Raw genomic sequence first — 23,446 nt, 5'->3', positions numbered from 1 at the left:
TCGCGGGCAATCGACGGTGGTCGCTGGTGATAAGAGAAGGGGTTGGCAGTGGAGCGATCAAGATGGTGGGTGGTGATCGAAGAGTGTAGTATGTAAGAGAGAACTGGTGTAGAGAGTTCTATCGTGCAATTTGGGTTCCTTTTTTTTTTTTTTTTTAAGTTATATAATTTTAGGGTTTTCAGCGAGGAATGCCTATCTTTCCTTGTAAAATATTTTTTAATTGGCGCCATTTTAAGCCGCCAAAGAGTTTGGCATAAAAAACAAAAAGCGCCAAAGATTTTGTGATGAACTTAAAATTAATTGTGAGGAATTTTTGGCGTAAAAATTTGGCGCCAATTCTTACTACATCATAACCAAGGAACAACAAAACTCCTCACTCAAAATGAGAATTTGCGAGGGATGTTTCCTCACACATTCTTAAACAAGCGACGACTATCTATTCCTCGCGAAATCCAACTTTCTGCGAGGAATTGTTAATCGTCACAGATATTTTCCTCGCTTATGACATGATTTCTTGTAGTGACCATAGAGTTCCTTTTTCATCAGAAAATATGACTCCATAAGTAAAGTTCTTTCCTGGCTGGATAGGACATTGCGTAATGTTTTCTGGACCATCTGACCATGGGTTTTGTGGCTGCTTTACTCCATGCCTACCGAGATTAAAAACCATTTCAGTTTGAGATGAAACATTAGCATATTATTTCCATGAGAGAATAATTTCCTAGATGAATGTTTACATATTTCTAGTCTCCAAGAGGGAATAATTGCCTGCGTTGGATACGCAATTTACTATAAACTTATAGTACGTCCTCCCTCATGCCCCAAAATTGTTCAAACTGACCCTTTTCTTTTTTGCCATTATTTCTTTCAATGTGATGCCATGGCCAAACAGCGGGAGGGGAGGGGAGAGAGAGAGAGAGAGAGAGTACCAGTGAATGGTGACACCATATTTGCCTTTGTTGTGGACATTAACAAAAGCTCTATCTCCTTTGCGAACAGTAATGGTTGGACCTGGGAACTGCCCATTTACAGTCAACATTAGCTTTGTGGTACATAGTCTCGTGAAATTGGTCTCCTTAAGCTGCAGTTAACCACAAGATGGAAATAATATTGCCAAGTACTTACTGAAAATAAAACCAGAAATTCGACTGCTCATTATCTGAGTACTTACGATAAAGCTATAGCGATGAACGTTGTAAGCCATGGACAGGAGTAGCCCATCCAGGAGAAATATCCCTAAGAGCCCTAGCATGGAACCCATTTTCCCCAAGGGTTTTTTACTTCAACGGTGTCTGAACTCTTCGAGGACTTTTGAAATGATACCTGAACTTTCAAAATGATCAAAGTGATACCTGGACTCTAATTTTCTTGTCAACGGAATACCTACCGTCAATTTCTGTCACGGAACCGTTATCCGGAGGCACGTGAGGCCCACGTGATCAAAAAAGTGAGGGCAAAACAGACTTTTTCTCCCAATTCCCCTTAAAAGTCAATCAAAAACTCAATTCCCTCCAAAGTGGAAGAAGACATGAGGTTTGAACCCCCAACCTCTCACATAACAACTCAACTCCCCACCACTGGAGTACGAACTATCCTCAGTATGATACCTCCAAACTTTGTATTTATACTCTTTTTAGGCGATATCGAATAATTAAACAAAATATATTAACCTTCGGAAAACATGAGATTCGAACCCCCAACCTCTCTCACAACAACTCAACTCCCCACCACTGGAGCACGAACTGTCCTCGATATACAGCCTCCAAACTTTATATTTATACTCTTTTTAGGCGATACCGAATAATTAAACAAAATATATAACCTTGGAAGACATGAGATTCAAACCCCCAACCTCTTTCACAAAAGTTTAACTCCCCACCACTGGAGCATGAGTTGCTAGTGTTATAATCTCTACAAACTTTTTATTTATACTGTTCTTAGGTGATAGATTAAACACAAAACAGAATCTTCTCTCTCTCTGTCCTGGTCTTCGACCTTTCTTCTTCTTCTTCTTCTTCTGCGTTTAGTTCCTGCAATTCTGCTTCATCTTTTTTTTCTTTTTTCTTCCTCCCCAATCCCCATCAAATTAACACATATCAACATCAGATTAATCTTCTTTTTTCTTCTGCCTTTAGTTCCTTTAAAAAGCTTACTGGGTTTGTTGTTCAACCCAGTGCACTATTCCATGGTGTAGGGGTTATTCCTGCAGGTCAAGACCACCAGGGTTGAGATTGAGGCGTGTATTTGCAGCAGTGTTAGGTTTAGAACCTATTTTGTTATCGTACTGCTGTTGTATTATGCTCTTAGTGAGCTTTACATTTTACTTTGATGCTTTTGTGTTTATGTAAACACTTGGTGATGTAAACACTTGGTGATGTAATATTTGACTCTAGTGATTGAGTCTGTATTAACATTTGTGGTTTCAGTTTATTTGTTGCTTAGATTAAATGAAAAAAATTTCTAAGCATTTGGGCGTTTATTGAGTTATCGCGTTTCAAATTTTTGAATTTCTTTTATTCAAAATTTGATGCGTGACGGTACATGTACTTTATCAAATACATGATTGAAGCTTGCAACAATCAAGGGATGATTCTCATCAGAGGGAGCATTCAAAAGTATGTCACCTAGAACATATGCACGTTGTACTCTTTTTCTCCTTCGACCAGGGTTGTTTTTATCCCACTGAGTTTTTGTTACTTGACAAGGTTTTTAACGAGGCAACAATAAGCGTGTCCAACACCATATTATTCATTGGTGGACATCCAAGGGAGAGTGTTGTAAATATTATATATATCAATAAATATATATATATATATATATATATATATATATATATATATGTGTGTGTGTGTGTGTGTGTGTGTGTGTGTGTGTGTGTGTGGCTGTCCACGTAATTACTCATTAATTATGTCCTTATGATGTAAACCCTATTCCTATATAAGGAAGTCTAATGAGAATGAATCACACACTTCTACCTCCTGATATATTCTAACTCTCTATTCTCTCTATCTTATTCTCTAGTTTATAATAAGAACAACATTTTATGTGCGCTTTAGCTTTTTGCTATGGCTCAAATTTTTTGAATCTTTTTTCTTACTTTTGGTTATGATTTTGTAATTCGCAATCACAATTTTTTAAAGAATTTTGGCCAATTCTATTATACATACATACATCTAAAGCTGAATGACTGTTCATAAGCACTGTTCATTTAACATACATCTAAGGGAAAATTTCGCAGACAGTACACAAAGTAAAGGCCACTAATAATTCTTATACATAAAGTTCCAAACCAAACATTTCGGTACACGAAATCTGAAACTCGACCCACTATCAGTACACGACGTCAATTTTTGACACCAAAATGTCCATTATGCCCTCAGTTCTTTTTTTTTTTAATAATTTTTTTTTTCTGTTATTTTTTTTTCCTTCGTTTTTTCTGTTATTTTTTTTCCTTCGTTTTTATCTCTTTCTTCTTCCTTCTTCTGGGCTCACTCCCTCGCTTCCAATGCCGCCTTCCTCACCTCCACGCTCACTCCCTCGCTTCCAACACCGCCCTTGCCCTCCAATTGGTGAGATTTATGGTCCTACAGCTTATATTTGTAACTCAGCCAATATTTAGTCATGTGAAAAGAAAGAAAGAGATAAAAACGAAGGAAGAAAAAAAAAATAACAGAAAAAATGAAGGAAAAAAAAAATAACAGAAAAAAAAATTTATTAAAAAAAGAAAAAGAACTGAGGGCATAATGGACATTTTGGTGTCAAAAATTGACGTCGTGTACTGATAGTGGGTCGAGTTTCAGATTTCGTGTACCGAAATGTTTGGTTTGGAACTTTATGTATAAGAATTATTAGTGGCCTTTACTTGGTGTACTGTTTGCGAAATTTTCCCTACATCTAAAGCTGAATGACCGTTCATAAGCACTGTTCATTTAACAGTAAATGGCGGCTTGATCGAGTTTGGGAGGAAGCTTTCAATAGGTATGTGTTTGATTTGGGTTTTTTTTTTTTTTTTTTTTTTTTTCAGTTGTGGAAAATTGTGGTTAACGTACAGTGAGTTTTTTGTGTTTGAATTTTGTGTATTTGTATATTAAAATGTGAATGAAGGTGATTTCGTTTTAAGCTTTGGTTTGAATGGAGATGAGAGTGATGATGGTTTTGTTATTGTGTTTGATTGAACCGGAAAAGGGTAGTGCCAATAGTAGAGGTTATTGATTTTCTAAATGACTGATTTAATTTTGTTTATATGTGATTTAAACCAAGACCACTCTGCTCTCCATTGTCTCTGCTTCAGTCATCTCCAATGCTCAGACCAAAGAACCTCAAGCTCAATAAATCTTCGAACACACCCAGGAACGTTGCCATACTGCCCTCATGGAAGGCATTTCTTTCAATCTCGACTCTTTCTATTCCACTCTTGAAAAGTACGACTTCAATTCCGAGATTGGAACTAAGGTCAGTCCTTCTCTTTTCATTTTCAACTTTGATTCCACGAAAGCAAGTTCTTCACATCTGAAAATTTGAAGATGTTCTGTCTTCTTTTTTTTTTTAATATGTAGTTCAATAATTAGAACAGTTTGTTTCTTTAGTTTTTTGTGTGCATATGAATTATGCAAAACATCATTCTAATTTCATAAACTATTCAGTCATTTCATTACCAACATACTCATTGCAATCAGATACAATGAAGAAGAGGACGAATCAATTTTTGTTTCTTTTGGAAAAGGTACATAGGAAGATCTTGATTAGTAACATTGATTAGAATAAATTGAATGTCTTTACTTTAATAGTGATTGATTTCCGAAATCCAAATAATCGTCATTTTGGTTGAGTTTTGTCTGTTTACCTTGATAGTGATTGATTCAAATTAGAATAATTGAATACCTTTACCTTGATAATGATTGATTTCTGAAATCAGAATAATAGTGGTTTTGATTGAGTTTTCTGTCGTTACCTAGATAACGATTGATTCAATTATTGATATCTGAAATCTGGTTTGATTTTGTAATCTTTCCTCTAATCTAACCTCATATCTACTTAGGCAGGTTGAGGGATTATTTGGGGTATGTGTAAAATGGGTTTGCTTGAACAAGAGGTTTGCTTCTGTTGTTTTTGTTTTAGGGATTAATTTGTGCCTTTTTTGGTGGGTTTTGCTCTGGAAATTTATCTGCTAATGGAAGGCATTTACTTTTACTGAGCTGGAGGTTAGACGATTGTGGGTTCTCTGTGAAATTTTAAAGAGTTGATTGGTGATGATTGGTTTGATGCAAAGATTAGCAGAATTATAGGAAATGTGAAGGAAGAAATAGGTTCTGCGGCTTTGATTTTTTGTTTCACTGTTGACCTTTTCAGATCCGAAAAGGAGTTCGGGTAAAACCCAAATAAAATTGTAGTTGATTTGATCACCAATCTTTGCACGGGAGCAGTTAGGATTACCTGCAATTAGTTCATTGTTTATTTGAGTGGTCAATAACAATCAGTTAGGAACATTTGGTTTTCTTATGAATCTTGATGTTGGATATGAACACAAAGAAAGAAGAAGAAAAGCTACGTCTGGGAATTAGATCCATTTCAGTTTTCAAACACTGCCTCTCCATGACTTAATAAGCAATTCTATATATATATAAAAAGATCTGCCAAGTCCTGAAAACTAGAGTCGATGTGTGGTCATTTTTCTTTTAGTTCTTGCTAATAGTTTTTTTCCAAGTGTTGTGTAAGTTAACTACGACTAAAGTGATCCATGAAATTTGAACTGTTAATCACTTATTTTTTGTTGGGGGTTATAGGTTGTCCATTTTTTGTATATATGTTGATTCATGACTTGGTAATTACTCAACAAGTATGGTAACTGGGGTAAGGTGAACATATATATAATCAGGAAGCTAGCTATACTTAATACTCAATTGGCACCTTAATATGGCATATTTTCTCTCCTATCATCAACCATTTTGCTAGGTTGGTACACAAGTAATTGGAAACTTGAATAACACAAGATAACTATATACAAAAGCCTTTGGGTTCCCCTTGACAACGTCAAAAAAAAAAAAAAAACTATATACAAAAGCCAAGGTGTTTTCTTTGATATAATTTCTCTGCTTCTTTATCATAGATCTTTATAAATTCTCATATAGGACTTTAGTTATGCATCTTTTCACATGGAAGTCAGATATCACCAGATATCTGAGGGATTGGGAATATGAAACAAACTTACTCCTCTGCTGCGTCTTCTTCTGCTTTACCATGCATGATACTGTGTATATGAATTCATGATGATATCATTCTGTAGTGGAAGATGATTGTCTTACGATTATGAGACCCCTGTTTCGTTATACCAACACTATTGTTTTTTTTTTTTTTTTTTTTTTTTTTTGAGAATGAAAGAGAATACATGTGGAGCAAGTTTTGATAGTACAATGGATTATTTGATACACAGACTTCTTGGCCTTAATGATGCGCGCCGACCTCAACTGCTGCTAAAGGGTAGGTAAAATTTCAATTTCTATTTGACTATAATTGATAATAGCTTTCTTCTTTTATGATTTTACTGATCTTATTACGTTTCTAAAGCTTGATTGATCTCAATCTGATTTTTTTCCGTTTCTACTCTTTCACTGATATTGATTGAAGGTTTTTGATTTCTTGCATAAAGTTACAGATTTATGTTTAGTTTTTAACTTTCAAATCAATCTATATGATATTTATACTCAGTGAATCAATCTATATGATATATATTGTGTTTTAGTTTCTACTTTGGTTAATGTTGATTTTTTTGTCCAGGTTCAGCTGGGCATTTGCTAGATGTGTGTATGAAGAATGTGGGATTAGGTGATTTAAAGCCATGCAAAGGCTACCATTTCCCTCAAGGGTATGATTTACTTCATTGTCTACCGCCTAGAATAGATGTTGTGGTTATGTTTCTTATCTTTCTGTAAGATGACTCCTTTATACATGATCTAATTCTTTCATAATCCTCTGTTAAAATCAAAAGCTGAAAGATTCTAGCCATGTAATTGCTTACTCAATCCTCTGCACGGGGGTTTAGTTCTGACTAATAGTTGTGATTTGGTTTCAGACTGAGAAAGCTTTTCTAAAGAGCCCAAAGTATTCTTGAGGTAATTTTCTCAGCTACAATTTAATTTTATTATCAAGATTTTGTTGTATTCAATTTATTTATGATTTGTTTTCTTATGAATTTTTGGCAATTTTGTGCCTAATATTACCTATTTTCTCTTGCTTAGTGCTATTTCTTAGACATCCTCTTGCTTTTGCAGGTAGCTAAAACCTTGGAGTTGGTGAGAATGAGATCAATTGTAATTTCATAAAGAGTGAAAGCATTTGTTGCATGGTAATTTTTCTGCATCTATAATGCTTTCCAATTAGCTGCTAATCAATTTCAATAACTTATAATGTTTTTTTTTTGTTTCATTTACTATGAACATTATTTAGCATATTGTTGTTTGGTTGAGTGGAATTTCTGGTATTATAGTGTATCAAGTGGTATGTGACACTTGATAGTGAAGATAATATATTAAGTAGAGATCAATTTGAAGTTGTTTATAAAGGCGAATTGCATGATGGGACCAAAATTGCTATTAAAAGGATGGAATCTGTGGCAGTGAGTACGAAGGAATTGAATTACTTAGAAATTGCAGTCCTCACTAAGGTTAAGCATAGACATTTGGTTGCTCGGATATTGCATTAATGGTAATGAGAGTATCTGAAATATCATGTCAATACAATTATGTGCAGTATATAGTTTGACTAACTGTATATATTATGTCCATTAGAAATCAGTGATTTTTGGCTTTTCTCTGAGGAATAATACAATTAAGTTTGTTTTTTCGGGTTGCATCTACTATTCTACAATTCAATCTCAGTTTCCTCAAATTTTGTTAACTTCACAATTAAAATTTAAATAGAGTAATTGTTTCTGTGTGAGAATACGGGACCTAAGTATGAAGCATGACCGAGAGAGAGAGTGACACAAGCATGTATAGTGATTCACCTTGCCCTTGAGGCAAGGCTACGTCCACTTAGAAGTTCCAGTAGTAGTGAGGCCAAGTAGCCTTTGTAATATACAAGTGTGGGGATCATGGATCCCATCCCTTTCCAAGAAGGGGAGGACTTCCTCTTATAGCTAAAGGAAGTCTCATTCTATTCTATATTTCCGATGTGGGACACAATGCACATATTGGCTTCTCTTGAAGGCTTTTGTAGAGCATGGGAGGGTGGCCTCCTGGCAAGATACCGGCCGACCTCCACCATGGCGAGGTAGCTCGGGTGTCGGTCTACCTGATGCATATCGTAGGCGAGACCTACCATGTCGTGGGGACCACGTACGAGGTCGCTGCTTATGTTTGGCAATATGTGATATAGGCGGTATGTACAGTAATAAAGTCAAAATGTAGAGGCATGTAGCTGTAACTCTCACAAATTCTAAAGCTCATTCTGGAATTTGATCCTCAATTCCCATTCATAAAAATCTCAAGACTATTCTTTCACTTTCTATGTTATTTGTATGATCGATTTAGTTACTTCCCTGCATTTTGTCTGCTTAGCGAAATTCAGTTTTAACAACTAACATGCTTTAGTGGTCATTGTCTTTTGTCGCTGAGTTTCTTGGTTTCAATGTTGTGTTTTACAGTGTTTCATATTACTACTAAAGAGGAGAATAATCTCATTAATGATGCAATAGCTAAAGATATTAAACAGGTAAATATTTCTCATCAAATTTTGTTTTACAGTGTTTCATATTACTACTAAAGAGGAGAATAATCTCATTAATGATGCAATAGCTAAAGATATTAAACAGGTAAATATTTCTCATCAAATTTTCAAAAAAAAAAAAACTATTTCCATAATTTGCATGCTGCCAATAATAACACACCTGTTAGATTTTAACTCTCAACCTTTATTTACATATTCCATACCATACTTTGGTCATTTGTTCCATCAATAAAAAATTGATATCTTTCCGCTAGATATAAGATAGTACTGCTGATACATTTCTCTCCTTCTAATTGTATTGGTATTATTCCTCACGTACTGTTGGGAATGAAACTGAGCTGCGAGTAAATGTTCACGTTACAAAACACTTGGAGATGCTCACTTTCAAACACAAATTACATATATGTAGTTGCTCACTTTTAAGTTTTACAATCTGTCATTTGAACAACTAATATATTACTAGATATAACAACTAATCTAAGCATTTGAATACAGAACCCTAGCCTCCTCCAAAAAAACTCGGACTCTGCGTCTAGGTTTTTTGCAACTTCCTTCTCGTCTGGCGACGCTTGAGATCGGCGTTGGCTTTTTGCCATGCCGGTCTTAGGTGGCTGTCGGGCGGGGAATTGAAAACTATCTCCTGGGTAGTCCCATGGGTGGGGTGACGTTCAAGTTTCTGAGTGGAATGGGCGACGGTGGAGTCCGGTTTTGGTGTGATTAGGCAGGTACAGTGGGCGTCGAGTGCTTCCAGGATCTGTGGCGGCGCGCATCTTCGGCAGGGGATTTCCAGGGCCTGTGACGGCGTGGCTGTGGCGGTTTTGTGGCAGATCGGTGTGGCGGCGAGGCTCTAGTGGTCTGGGAGGATCGTTGGGGCGGCGTGGCTATGATGGATTTGCGCGGATCGTGGTGGCGGTGTGGCTAATCAGTTTCTGTGCGATTTCGTGAAGGAGGTCACGGCGTTGTTTGATCGGGTAGCATGGTCGGCGGCTGGAGGTTGGGGATGGTGTGGTGGGCTCGGGTCATCCTTCTACTGCTGGGCCTTGAGCTTAGCCCAATCTCTTGGGGCTGCTTTTTGGCTCTACATTGGGCTAGGGTGTTTGCCCTAGGCCCATTCCTATGTTTTTTAGGTTACCTATTTACAATAATTCCCTAGTTTCAGGGACATTCTAGGCACTTTTGTGCATCTAATTTTAGTAATTGGTCTTGGTCTTGGTCTTGTCGACTTAATTCTCAGTGTCTCTAGTTGTATACCAATTGAGGTCTCTAGGCGACTAGATTTACTGGGTATATGTTAGGTTGGAAGGCTCTGACCCTTCTAGCGCCTTCGGCGTAGTATCAAAGGGGGATCCCTCTATGTCTAGGTATTTGATTGTACAATGAGTAGGTCTATTTTCTATGTATCACTGTGGGTACTACTACTATCTTCTTGTTTATCTAGTTTGCAGCGGAAAGGTATGTAACGGGTTATTTTGGCTTATGATGAATATATTTTCTCGCCCTTGGGCGCTTCAAAAAAATATCTAAGCATTTGAATTGGAAGACTAATTTATGCATTTTGTAAATGTTTCAATGTCTGTGTATAGCTGCTGATCAGCTGAAACCATTGTGCTGATGACCGAACATAATAGGGAGATCAGATTTAGATCACCAAGCAACTTGCAGCGTATGGACAACTCTTTTAAAGAAGAATCAGGTAGTAGTGGAGTGCCTTAAAGTTACAGGAGGAACAATATAGAGAGCTAGAGGCTCTGTAAACAATTTTGGAGGCCGGAAACTTTGTCTCTTATATTTTGCATTACTGTTTGATGCACTATAATGGTTAATGTGTGATATATGATGTTCTATCATTTTGATCAAGAATCAAGTCACTTTAGTTATGTCTTTCATTATTGCAAATTGTTAGCAACAATAATGTAACGCCCCAAACTGCACCTCATCAACTTGAGCACGTCACAGTGCCGCGTGTCTCTAAAACATAAACTGAATGTTCAATTTACATCCTAAAACCCGCAAGGCATTTTAGTTAAATGGCTTTTCATAAATCGCGTAGCGGAAACGTCGAAATACTTTTTGAGGTGAAAACTTTTTAGAATCATTTATCGAACTTATTCGTCTAAGTACTTCTAGATCACCACTAGGGTAAACAAGAGTTGGTACATTTCGAGACAAGAAGAAATAAGGATTAACAAGTTCCAAATTAACGACTCTCAAGAGATAGACTAGACACGGAACCTGAATTTAGTTACTACTATTCACTGAAGCTATCTCCGCGCACCCTGCTCCGTCTGTCAATCGCGTCACCAGTGCACAGTACCTGCATCCACACTGTTGTAGGGGTGAGCTTTCGTCCTCGCTGCTCATTGGGAAATCATCTCGACTAGGTTTGAAAACAATGTAATATTGCTTTGTGGCCACAGTATAAAAACATACTCAAAACCATGTCATTTAAAGAACTACAAACTTTAAAATATTTTTCAACTCGAAAACCGATGCATGATACTTAAATAAATACAGCGCCAAATCCAAGTATTACTTGATGGCCAGTCCCATAGACCCACTACACGACCTTACCTCAAATTAATTTATAACCAGGTAAGCGTAGCGAGACCGTCCGCTACCTAGCTACACACACAGATCGGGTCGTCATTGCGATCGCGCACCGTCCGACTGGTGTAGCTAACCCTTCAGAGGTTTTGGGGATCGAACCCAAGGAAGTCAGAGCCACCTTTCGCTCTCAAGCCATCACATCTCTCACGATTTGGTTAGTATGCATTGCATTTTAACATAACCAAACCACAGACTTAACATGCATCATTTAATATAAAAATCGTAATATAATAAACCCACTAATCGAGCAGAGTCTCGAATCCCCTACTTGGATTCCGAAGCTTTACCAATCCACGTTATCCGAAATTCACGAACCTTCCGTTCCTCAGATAACTGGAGTCCTAGATTCCAACACAATGCTTGTCAATAAACTGTCGAACTAATATATAAAGTTTCAATAATTAACTAACTACCCGATCAACTTTTCCTTGTTTGACCAAGATTGACCAATCACTACACATTCGATAATTATCCCAATTACCGAATGGTTACCATTTATTGTTCCATATCAAGACATTTCTCAAATTGACACAATTTTCTTTTCAATTAGGAGCACCCGTGAAAATACTAAGGGCACCCAACAACCTTCTACTCTGCATTTTACAATTATTACCCAATAATGAAACTTGGCTTTCTCACAACACGATTTACAGTGAGCATCAAAATGAACAACTGGAATTTCACATTGTCATGATCCTCCAAATTTCCAAACATAACCCTAGGGGTGGGCGCGGTTCGGTGCGGATCGGTGTTAGGCCAAAACCGCAACCAAACCGCTTCATTCGGTTGTGCAATATTCAAAACCGCAACCGCATGCATTTTCAAAAGCCACACCGCTTACTTCGGTTACACCGTTTTCCGGTGCGGTGCGGATCGGTTTAGGTTGTGTTCGGCTTTCGTTTAATATGTTCATTAAATGAGAGTCAAATAACCTATTCTCATTATAGAATTCTCTTGTTCTCTTTTCATCCAAGCCGGCAACATTATCATTAAGCTGTAGTGTGTTGATTGGATTAGTTGGGCCATGTCCTCTGTTGAGAGAGATGAGGGAGGCAGAGTCGAAATGAGGGGCTGAGTGGCTTGACTTAAGGTTTGCTTCTATGAGAGCAATCAGGTGTAACGAGAAGTATGTGCAACTTGATTTCCACCAATTAGAATTCAACAACTATCAAAATAATATTAATATAAATAAAAATATTAATTTAAATAAATATTAATTATTCGGATCGGTTCGGTTTTTTTCGGCCGGTTTACTCACTAAACCCGCTTCCAAACCGGAGAAATCCGGTCCGGTTCGGTCAAGTCATTTTTTCCCCTTTATTTCATCCGGTTCGGTCCCCAAGCCGGTTTTTCGGGCCGGTTCGGCCGGTTTTGGACCTCCGGTTCGGTTTATGCCCACCCCTACATAACCCAACTGACCCATAATTTCTTTCTTTTTTCAATACAAAGACAATTTGATAGAATCAAACATATATCCAGGGAGATCAAATCCCAGCAACCATATAACCTGTTCTAACTCTTAACCGAAATCCACTCAAACTTTTGACAAGAATCTCGAAAAGGACAGTACCATTCCAAGAACTTGGATTACCTTTGACAATCAATTGACAGAACCGGATCATAATCCAACTTCATCAGTTCGATCTGCTCGGTGACCCAAGCTTCATCCAAGTGTCAAGTCGGGCTCCAGGACGTCGCAGATGAACCCAGGAAACCGGAAAAGCCACCGTCGTCAGTAGCTCGATTGAGCCCGATAACACCCAAAAGAGCCAGTCGATCAAAACTCAATCAAATCCAAAACTAAACTCAGCAAGACGTAGAGCATGACGAGAGGACCGATTTCCAGACCTCATGCAGCCCCGGAGATCGCCGGAAATTGCAGAAACTTCGCCGGAAAACCCGAAGCTTTTAGGCTTCGATTCTCTCTCCTCGCTCCATGCATGGATGATCCGTGACCATAGACATAACCAAGACGATGAGACGCGTCAAACATGATCGGTGTGCCGTCGTGCAGTCGCCGGACGAGGGAGTTCCGTAGGATCTCCTTTGCGGGTTACCGGGTCGAAGAGCCCAGAGACCTCTCAATCATTCAGGGGCGTACCCGAGACCTCTCGATCATTCTGGGGCGTTTGATATGATCCAGCTCTATTTATAGCCTCCCTTAATTGAATTTCAACGGGTAAGATGAAGCGGTGGGAATTTGGACGCCTCAGATTGCACCGTGGATTTTCTCTTTACTTAAAATGAATTTCTATAATTTTCCAACTTCAGAAATTCATAATAAATAGCTCTCATGTCCGAAAAATTCTCCGAAAATTACCACGAACTCGTCATATCGTGTCCTTTATTATCACACTCTTAAATCAAGGATTTCACCGTATGAAAAATTCTGAAAAAAAATTCTCAAACACCTTTATTAATTACAGAGATCGTAAATTAATTCCTCAACGATCTCAACTTAGCTCAACAATTTTAGCGGGGCTCACAAATAAATCCCACGGCAAAGCGCAAGGTACCATTGTTAGTTTACTATATATACTAAAGATGGGTTACTGTTTCTAGGCATCGTAGCTTATGAACAGTGACGGCTTAGTAACAGTAGCAGCTCGAGCCGAGCTGATGCTCTAAACTACCGTTTTGTCCTTTTAAAAGAATAATTTACAGCCTTGCCATTCGACACACGTCGCACCGAGTGGTGTTGGAACTGTTGATTTACTTCTGCATGTTTGCTTTGGAGAAGGACGGGTACTCCTTTGATCTGCGCGAAGAGAGAGTGAGAAAGAGGTGGATAGAGGGAGAGGACGAAAGGGATATGCTGATCCTTTTGTTTCTTTTCTCTGGGCAATTCGAGATAGATAGAGAGAGCGTGCTGAACTTCGTAGACTCCAAGTGGAGATTGTTTGGTGATGACGCTGATTATTCTTGTTTTTGGGGATTTGGCGAAATGGGTTTTTGCCCCTCATTGTTTCTTTAATACAACGGTGCCATTCGACTTTCATAGATTGATTGAGAGGTAGGGAGATAGAGGTCTTCTGCTAGAGACATGCACAGAAAGAAGAAGAGGGAAATTCACATCACGAGACTGATCGGAGAGAGAAGGAGAAGCTTCTTTTTGATAGTACAAATATAAGAGAAGAAGAAGAAGAAGAAGAGGGAGACGGGAAGGAAAGCAGAGGCAGAGTAGAGAAAGGAAAAGATGAAAATAATGAAGAGGAAGAGCCTTTGGGATTTCGATCCACTCTGATCAAAATTCCAAGTTGTGCGACAGAGGTCAGCTCCGGAGTTTCCAAGAGAAAGGTACAATTTTACATTCAACCTTCTTTCTATTCAATTCAACTGCCCTTTTGTTTTCACGTATTAATTAGCGTCTGGAAATTTTGCTTGCTCACACAAGTGAATGGATCTTTCACTATTTTCGCACATGCCCAGATCGGTTTTTTTTTTTTTTTTTTGTTATTGCGTTTAATTGCTTTAAGCTGAATTCTTTGATGTTCTCAATTGGAGGTCTCAATTGGGTTTTGGTGATTGTTTTCCTTGGTTTTTTGGTACTTGATGTGGGTTTGGATGTTGGTAATGGAAAGTAGCTTCCTTTTGATCATTTGTGAGCTACTATAGTTCTATTTCTAACAGAAAGTTGTTCATTGTGTGATTTATGATTCTGGGTTACGTTTTGGTTAGTATTGATTGAAGAGTTGGTTCAAACTTGAAACTCACTGTCGTTGCTGAGAATGATTGGTGTTCGATTAATCGGTTGCATATTTCGCTGTAATTTGGTTATGATCGAGAGGGTTTTGGCAATTATCAGTTTTAGTATGTGATCTGAAAATAATGCCGTTAGATTTCGTCAGGGTTCATTAGTAACTTCATGTTCCGAATAAGTGGACGTTGCGTTTGTTGGATTTGATTTTAATTTTCAGTAAGTTGTAGAAATTTAGTTTTTGGAATGAGATTCTCTTCCATCACTGCCATGGGATGTCGAAGAACCCTCTATGGATTTGGGGGTTAAATGATTGTTTAGGATATGGGTTTAGATCTGGGCGTGATGAAAATTCTGCTGTTAATGTAATAATCAAGTAATACAAGTTTTATTTCTCGGTAAATCTTGCAGTTTTGTTTTGCTTTGTTTGGCATTTTCAGCTCTCTGGTGAAATTGTTTGGAGCAATGAAACTACAACTCCTTTTTTTGAAGACTGCCAAAAGAAGATCAGTGAAGCCAGTCATCTACTTTCCGCTGACTACATGACATTCTTTGAACTGCAATGACGTAAACCATTTTTCAAAAAGCTAATGGTTTTTATACTTTTAAGCAATGTCAATTAGCAGCGAATCAAGCCATGAACATCTTTTTTGCTCCCTACATGGCAGTATTAATTTTGTAACAAAATCAGACTAACTATTTTTTTGTTTGTACATATGATGCATACAAAATTCATCTCCTAGATCTAGAGCGAAACAATATATTCTATCAGTCTATCACTGAATGAATGCCCCTTTTATATAAATTTTGTTTGAATTTACATTAACGTATGATAATTGAGAGCAGGAGAACCCTTACTTTCTCAATCTTAACGTAACAACTTTAGCCCGCGGCATCGTGTGGGTAAACTTTCTAGTAGCTTATAGATTGAGGTTGTGCCATTCCACTAATAATTTCCATAAATTATTTTTGAATAACAATATATCAAAGTACATTCACTCATTTAACACAATAACAAACATAATAATTAAAACTATATGTATAAGATTCTGACCGAAAGACTAAGCACAAACTGGCAAGTTTGGAGGGGGTCGTCGAATGCTAGTTCCATTAGTGGGGCCATTCTTGACAATAATCACCGAATTCATACCCCAACTACTGTGGCGTTCTAAATGACAATGCATAAACCACACTCCTGAAAAATTATGAAACTTGTAAGTACACAAATATTTCACTTTGAATTTCTTAAATATCAAACAAGATCAAAATTCACTAACTTGTACACAATTCAACAATTAATTCATTTGACAAATTAATTGACATTTTTGAGAAACCTAGATAGAACCTTGCCATGGGAAGTTCCATTGTGGTGGCTTTGTACGGTTCAGATCGAACAGTAAGTACCCATCATTGCTCAAATGAATAATGATTGTTTGAAATATGTGTTCAAATAGTGCATTGCCTACCCACGATCATATCTTGTAGTTTACTTGAGACATAATTAGTATCCTAGAAGCTAACTCTAAACCCTAGCTAGCAATAAATCTAATTAACATGACAGGGAGAGAGTCTGTACATACCGGGATTGTTAGCAACGAATCGGATGGCAGTCCATCCATTCTTCGGAACTCCAACAGTGTTCACTTCCGGTGGATCGACCAAGTTGTAAGTGGTCGGAGAAGTGGTCTCATTCCAGTTGCCGTAAGCAGACCCAACAACATAGAAGCTGTAACCATGTAGATGCATTGGATGGTTTTCTGCATTCCCGACATTAGTCCCTTGGTACACAATTTCAATTGATGCCCCGTACTCGATCATCTTCATCTTTGTCCCTACCTCCGGCAATAGATACAGTTCTGTATCAACTCCAGAAAAGTTGAAATACACCGGCGGTTGATTTGGAAAATCGTCTTCGTAGGTATCATTTAAGTTCCTATGCAAATTACCAAAGTAATTAATTCATGATTTATTTTACTAATTTTTTGAATTCATGTGCCCTTATATATATGAGAGGAATAATTTGATATATAGCAACCAATTTATTTTGAATAACATCATTTTACGGTACATTTTACGTTCGATACAGTAGTAGCCAAATACGATACAAAAATAGAGTAGTAACAAATTAGTCTACACATAAAATTAGTGTATCATTGTAACTTAATACGTCGATATATTAATTTACCATAAACAAACACATAAAAATTATACATAATTTGGTAAAGGAAAATGATTTGTGGCCTCAATGAGGCCTAAGATTTTTGGCCTCAATCTTAGGTGTCATGCCATGTCACCTACACACATCAACTATTTTTCAAATCATGCTATGTAACTCTTGAGAAAAATACAATTTTATCCTTCCAAAATCTGATGACTATGTTATTTTGGCTTTCTAAAAAATATTTTAGTTTTTTTTGTCTAGAAAGAAATTTTATAGTGGTGGGACCACCCTTTCAAAGTTGTATGTAGAATATACAGGGCCGGCCCTAAGGGCTGCCGCCTGAGGCGGCTGTCTCAGGCCACCCGTTCCCCGGGGCCTCTGAAAATTTAGTTCTGTATATATGTTAATAATGTTATATAGGTATGTATTCCGTTTTTGCTTCTAAATGCATGCACAAGCGTGTTGCTTCAGTGGAAGCACTGTTAATCCACTTCCTCCCTAACCAAGGTTCGAACTCTGCTACTTTCCTTTCCCCTTTTTTTTAATTCAATTTTTGTTGGGCCCAGTTCGAACCTTCCTTTCTTTTTCACTTCCTTTTTTTTTTTTGGCAATCACTTATGAATTCTATATCTATTTTTATTCAAAACAGATTATTTTGTACTATTATTTGGTGCAAATTCGAACCTTACTTCCTCTTTCACTTCTTTTTTTTTTTTTTAGCAATCACTTATGAATTCTATATCTATTTTTATTCAAAATAGATTATTTTGTACTATTATTTGGTGCAAATATGTGTATGTACATGAGTGTCTATGTAGAGGCCACATTTTAATTTTTTGTCTCAGGCCATTAAAACCTCAGGACCGGCCCTGAGAATATAAATGTGGTGACCGAGAAATTATAACGTACCTATAGTATGCTTGCAGTATGTCAGTAGTGGGGGTAGAGAAGCTGATATTGTTCAGGCTAGCAGCCAGCATGTTACCGTTCGGACCCCCGCAGGTGACATTAGCCTCACAAGGTAGTTGGTTCACAGAGACTGAGATTATGATTCTTTCGGTAAATTTTTTGGGCACACTGATAGGATGTTCCTTGCTTGCCAAGGCCCTTAACTGAGCTGTGAAGTTGTCTACAGCTTGTTTGTCTGTTACAAAAGGAAGTGAAGGCATGGGAATAGTCGACGGAGCGGAAGTTACGTTCGTGTACCGGAGGATGGCTGTGGTGGTCGTGTTGTCGAAGGGAGCATTTGAGTCGAAAAATGGGCTGGCAGCAATGTAATAGTGACTTGGGGTCTGGTCTGCCGTTAGTAGAATATCCATGGTTTGGCCTGGAGCTATCATTATGTAGCTTGTGACTATTGGCTTTAAGTATGATGCGTCTTGTGCCACCACTGTGAAGTTGTGCCCGGCAATTCCGAAGAACATTTCTTCATTCATAACACCGCTCACTAGACGAAGAAGATAGGTTTTGCCGTATTCAACCCCAAGAGTGTATATAGTTTCTGCAATATATTGCAGAAGAAACTAATTTTTAATTCATAACAAAATTCATTAAATGATTTGTCCTTCTTTTCACTTTGTACTGTGTCTCAAAAAAAAAAAAAAGTGTTAAATTTAGTGTTGTGACATAACAAATGTAGTGGTTGTCTCAAAATAATAAATCATTAAGCAATGTTTTTTTTTCTAAATTTTTAGATATACCATTGGAGCAATTGTATAAAGCTCCTGGCCAGCCATTGATGGTGAATCCAGTGGACGCCTCTGGGTCACTTCCGGTTGCCGTGGCGTCATCAATTAGTTCCTTTACGTCTGTATCGAACCATGATCCTGCCAATACAAAAAAATTAAGACAAAAAACGATTACTAAATGTGAATTATTAGCGATTTGAGCATACCTTAACTAGATTTATTTTATTAAAAGATATTAGAGGTAATAATATAGATCATATGTATGTATATACCAAGAAAAATTGTATGCTCGGCGTAAGGTTCGGAAAATGGATAGGTTTTTCCTCTCTCAGGTAAAATAACAATGTGGCCGTGAACTGTGGCACGTGACCAGTCGCTATGTGCATGCCACCATAGCGTGCCTTCTTCATCTGAGAATATGACCTCATAAGTGAAATTCTTTCCTGGTTGAATCGGACACTGAGTGATATTTTCTGGACCATCTGACCATGGATTATGCGGTTGCTTCACTCCATGCCTATAGAAAAGTTCAAGCATATAAAATCAAATTTCAATCATGGTCTAGGAGAGTCACAAAATTTAAGAACAGTAATATTTCTCAAATTTGCTCCATAAAATAGGGAAAATTCTATAATACATTCCTGTATCTCATACACACATTTATAAATGTGACAACAAATTTGTTGTCATGATAATGTTGAGTTATATTTTGTGTAATCTTAGTTCTAATGATGGTAATTACACCACTTACGACCTAGTTACAAGTTTTTGAACAAATTTATTGTCAATGTTGTAATTTTTGTTTAATTATATGTAAATAGTGTAAATGAATATGGTAACTTTGTTCTCAATGTTGTAATTTTAATTCAAATAATTATAATTTTTGTTCAAATAAATATAAAATGAGTGTATGATAAACATCACAGTACCATAACTTGTCTCATAAAATCGATAAGTTGATTCATTTCCTTATTTGAGAAGACAACAATTTCTAAGACTGTAGTTTAATATTAACTTCATGCATGGAAATAACAGATAAATTATATACTGAACAGAGAATCATTGACTGAGATATGACAGTCGAAAGATTTCATGTTCGTCAGTTTAGTGAGCACTTGGATCTGCATCTGATTGTACACTGAGAGAGAGAGAGAGAGAGAGAGAGAGACCAGTGAATGGTGACACCATATTTGCCATTGTTGTGGACATTAACAAAAGCTCTATCTCCTTTGCGAACATGAATGGTTGGCCCTGGGAACGACTCATTTACAGTGAGCATCGGCTTTGTGAAACAGAGTCTTGTAAAGTTGGTCTCCTTCAGCTGCAGTTAACCACAATAATTTTACCAAAGGAATAAACCAAATATTTGTCTGATTAACAAACTAAGAAACATATTAATTATATACATATTATACATAGTAGTTGACTGGTAATTTTTACAATGAAGCTATAGTGGTGGACGTTAGCACCCATGGAGAGGAGAAGGCCATCAAGGAAGAAAGTCCCCAGGAGGAGGACGAGTATGCGGCAACCCATTTTCTAAAATTGGATGATCTGAATTTCCTCTTCTGTTTTGTTTGTTCTCACAGGAGGATTCAGTTGCTTGCTTTTGTTTCAGTGCTGCTATATATTAATATATCTAGGACAGAAACCGTGTCTGGCAAGATAAAGGATGACTTTCGTTTTCATCTGATGAAGAGTAGTAATAATAATATCTCTGTCCACACCCAACATCCCATCCATCCTATCCATATATCATTACATGGTACTATGGTAGTAACTATTTAAGAAGACTTAATTTACCTACTTGATCTGTATAAGCCTCATGCCGACATGCCCTCATATCTAGATGCATATTTCAAAAAGTTCAAATAAAGAAAATATTTTTTTGTTTACTTAGTTTAATACTATATATAACTTACATATGTATATAGATTTGTCGGTGAATGTAAGTTATTTATCATGGACGAAGGGAGGTATATCGTCAAAGTTCTTTTATCACCAAAAATATTAGATTTTTCTTTAGGAAAATTCTACAAAATGTTAACGTATGACATGCATACAATTGCCTTAAAAGTGGTAATTTGAGTCCTCAAAATAGTAATATTAGTCCTCAAAATTGTAACATGAGTCCTTAAAGTGGTAAATTTTCTTAGTTACCACAAGAGTCCTCAAAATAGTAATATTAGTCCTCAAAGTGGTAACATGAGTCCTTAAAGTGGTAAATTTTCTTAGTTTACCATATGAGTCCTCAAAATAGTAATATTAGTCCTCAAAGTGGTAACATGAGTCCTTAAAGTGGTAAAAATAGTTGATATATGAGAAATGTTAACATACCATAGCTTTACCCTTTTCTTTAAATATAGAGAATTTATAAAACTTAATATCGTAGAGATTGTTAGTTTGAATATGTGATATTATAAAATAAGTAGAGTAAAAAGATAAAAGGTATGTATATGAAATTTGTGTTAGTATAAGAATTTTATGTGTTGACGTTCCTTATACAAAACAATAAGTGTTAGGCCTAGGTTAGAACTATGTCAGTCTTTGAGGTGAAGAGGAAAGCTATTGGAACACATGATGAATACCCCCAACTGACCTTAGTGAAGCTCTCAAAGGTAATTCATTCATTGCGTCTCATAACATATTTGTTTCTAGTGTGATTGCATGAAGGGATTGAAGACTGTGTTTCAATCCCGAAGTGGTCTGAAAAGCATCTGTGCGTGATTAATGTTAGTTTGTCAATATAGATGAGTTTCAATTGAATTCATTCATATATCTGATTTATAGGATTGCATTTGATTTAATTGACTTGCATTTGATTTAGTTATGCATATCATTTTATTTAGGGATAAACATCAGTTTTTATTACCTAGATATTTTTAGGAATATTATTTTCCTAATAGAAATCAATTAGGTCTAGAGTTTTAAGTTCCCTAGATGTTTTAGGGTGTTGGCTGCTCATACATATAGAAGAAAAATAATTTCTTTCTACAACGCTTCTAGAGAATACATTGTGCGTCCATTGTTAGTTGAGAGAGTTTTTTTTCATTCAAAGAAAAACTCATGAGCTTCATTGAGAATTATTAGTTCACTTGTTCCATGTTGAAGTGAATTGATAATTCAATCAAACACCTTCATATCATTCATATCATTTGCATGTTCAAGAACCCCACGAGGTCAATTGGGAGGAAGTGGCGTGCATAGTTCGTGTGTCCATGTTAGAGAGACGACTGGAAGCAATTTCGAAGGTGGAGAACAACAAGGTGGTGTTTGTGCAACCGTCTAGATGAGTCTAGTCAGAAATAGTCGAGGTCAAAGCTATTCGTGTTGGTTGTAAGTCCATATTGGTTGTAAGTCCATATGTGCTTGTTCATATTCACTTAGTGCATCACTTTTCATTTGGCCTTCAGGAGTTAAGGCCCGCAGTTGTTTACCTCAATTTGAGGGTTTTACTGCGTTAACAAATCGCTTGTGTCTGAGTTCTTTATTTCTGCTGTGGTTATTGATTATGTGCTATCCACTTCATGATTAATTTTGAAATATACTAAATCTGGGTCACAGGGATTAATAGACGTCTGCAATCCTCTTACTGCAGTTTGGTAATTTTAATTAATTCAAAATTGAGAATAATTTTCATCTAAGCCTATTCACCCCCCTTCTAGGCTTAAACCATATTCATCCTACTACTTTCAATTTGAATATATGTAACAATTTAGAGAGAGAGAGAGAGAGATAATGACCTCCACGTTATACATAGTCAACTTAGCTTTGAAAACAAGATGGTGCATGGCTTAATTTTCTCATGGATCGAGGAACAGTAAAGTCTTAACCATCATTCTCCTTCACTATTCTTCAATTTTTAGGTCATTTTCTAATATGATTTTATGTTCGCTCTTTTAAAATTATCTTGAAGATCACTTATTTAAATTATTATCAAGTTGAGGATAGTATGGTTATCTAACTAATATTTTGCCCTTTTATGATAACATCAACCTCTGACATATAGCTGATTAATGTATGAAAAATAAGAGAGTCATTCTAATAAGGACCACTTTAGAACTTTCTAGTAATGGTTTAGGAGACCCACTTTTCGATTACATTAAGCCAAATTAACCGTTATATGTTTATCTCTATGCAAGAGTAGTAGATCACTTCTGAAAATTTTCTTTCAAATTACTAATAGTTAAGGTACCGAACTAGATCAAATTAATGAACAAACTAAATCTGTTAAACATGAACTATTCCTATTCATAACTAATAAAGCAAGATTATGAATGCCTTAACGATTTTCAATTTGGTTGAAAAATTACATAAATGATCTACACGTGAATATCTAAACATGTAACGGTTGATTTGCGGAAATATGTCGAAAAGTGAATCTCACAAAAAAGTCCTCAACCAGTCCTCATTTTAGTGGTCTTCACTAGAAACTCTCCCTAAAAACCAGATGACCATCAAATTGATCGAATGATAACCAAGAGGATTGTCTACAAGATAACCAAGTTATATAACTTGCATTCTTCTTTTATCTTATAAGACATTTTCCTAGTTCAAGGCTAGGTGCTC

At 36.7% G+C, this 23,446-nt stretch overlaps 2 protein-coding genes across 11 annotated transcripts; one reads left to right on the top strand and one right to left on the bottom strand.

The window, feature by feature from the left end:
• The first annotated feature begins 3,878 nt into the window (after positions 1 to 3,878).
• Positions 3,879 to 10,605, top strand: LOC133735352 (uncharacterized). Of its 9 annotated transcripts, none has more exons than XR_009858955.1 (7): positions 3,879 to 3,978; positions 4,261 to 4,452; positions 6,371 to 6,477; positions 6,775 to 6,862; positions 7,070 to 7,109; positions 7,269 to 7,342; positions 10,308 to 10,605. XR_009858955.1 is itself a non-coding variant. In XM_062162772.1 (6 exons), the coding sequence occupies exons 1-5, from the start codon at positions 3,905 to 3,907 to the stop codon at positions 7,086 to 7,088; spliced, it is 480 nt and encodes a 159-aa protein (XP_062018756.1). In that variant the 5' UTR covers positions 3,879 to 3,904; the 3' UTR covers positions 7,089 to 7,109; positions 7,269 to 7,429. The 9 variants fall into 9 exon arrangements, 1 of the variants encoding a protein (XP_062018756.1); XR_009858962.1 differs by lacking the exon at positions 3,879 to 3,978 and adding an exon at positions 8,642 to 8,809 and having other exon boundaries at positions 4,058 to 4,452; positions 6,431 to 6,481; XR_009858959.1 differs by lacking the exon at positions 3,879 to 3,978 and adding an exon at positions 8,642 to 8,809 and having other exon boundaries at positions 4,059 to 4,452; positions 6,379 to 6,477.
• Positions 10,606 to 15,969: 5,364 nt separating this feature from the next.
• On the bottom strand, positions 15,970 to 20,508 carry LOC133740106 (laccase-14-like). Of its 2 annotated transcripts, none has more exons than XM_062167969.1 (7): positions 20,318 to 20,508; positions 20,047 to 20,198; positions 19,150 to 19,394; positions 18,890 to 19,015; positions 18,099 to 18,690; positions 16,609 to 16,961; positions 15,970 to 16,223 (listed from the first exon to the last, which is right to left on the bottom strand). In XM_062167969.1, the coding sequence occupies exons 1-7, from the start codon at positions 20,411 to 20,413 to the stop codon at positions 16,090 to 16,092; spliced, it is 1,698 nt and encodes a 565-aa protein (XP_062023953.1). In that variant the 5' UTR covers positions 20,414 to 20,508; the 3' UTR covers positions 15,970 to 16,089. The 2 variants fall into 2 exon arrangements, with proteins under 2 accessions (XP_062023953.1, XP_062023954.1); XM_062167970.1 differs by having other exon boundaries at positions 20,293 to 20,440.
• Between the last annotated feature and the right edge of the window lie 2,938 nt (positions 20,509 to 23,446).

Source organism: Rosa rugosa, chromosome 3 (assembly GCF_958449725.1).
Source record: "Rosa rugosa chromosome 3, drRosRugo1.1, whole genome shotgun sequence".
In the NCBI taxonomy this organism is placed as follows: domain Eukaryota; kingdom Viridiplantae; phylum Streptophyta; class Magnoliopsida; order Rosales; family Rosaceae; genus Rosa; species Rosa rugosa.
Note: the sequence above shows the minus strand (reverse complement) of the source record. Positions and strands in the feature narration are given on the sequence as shown.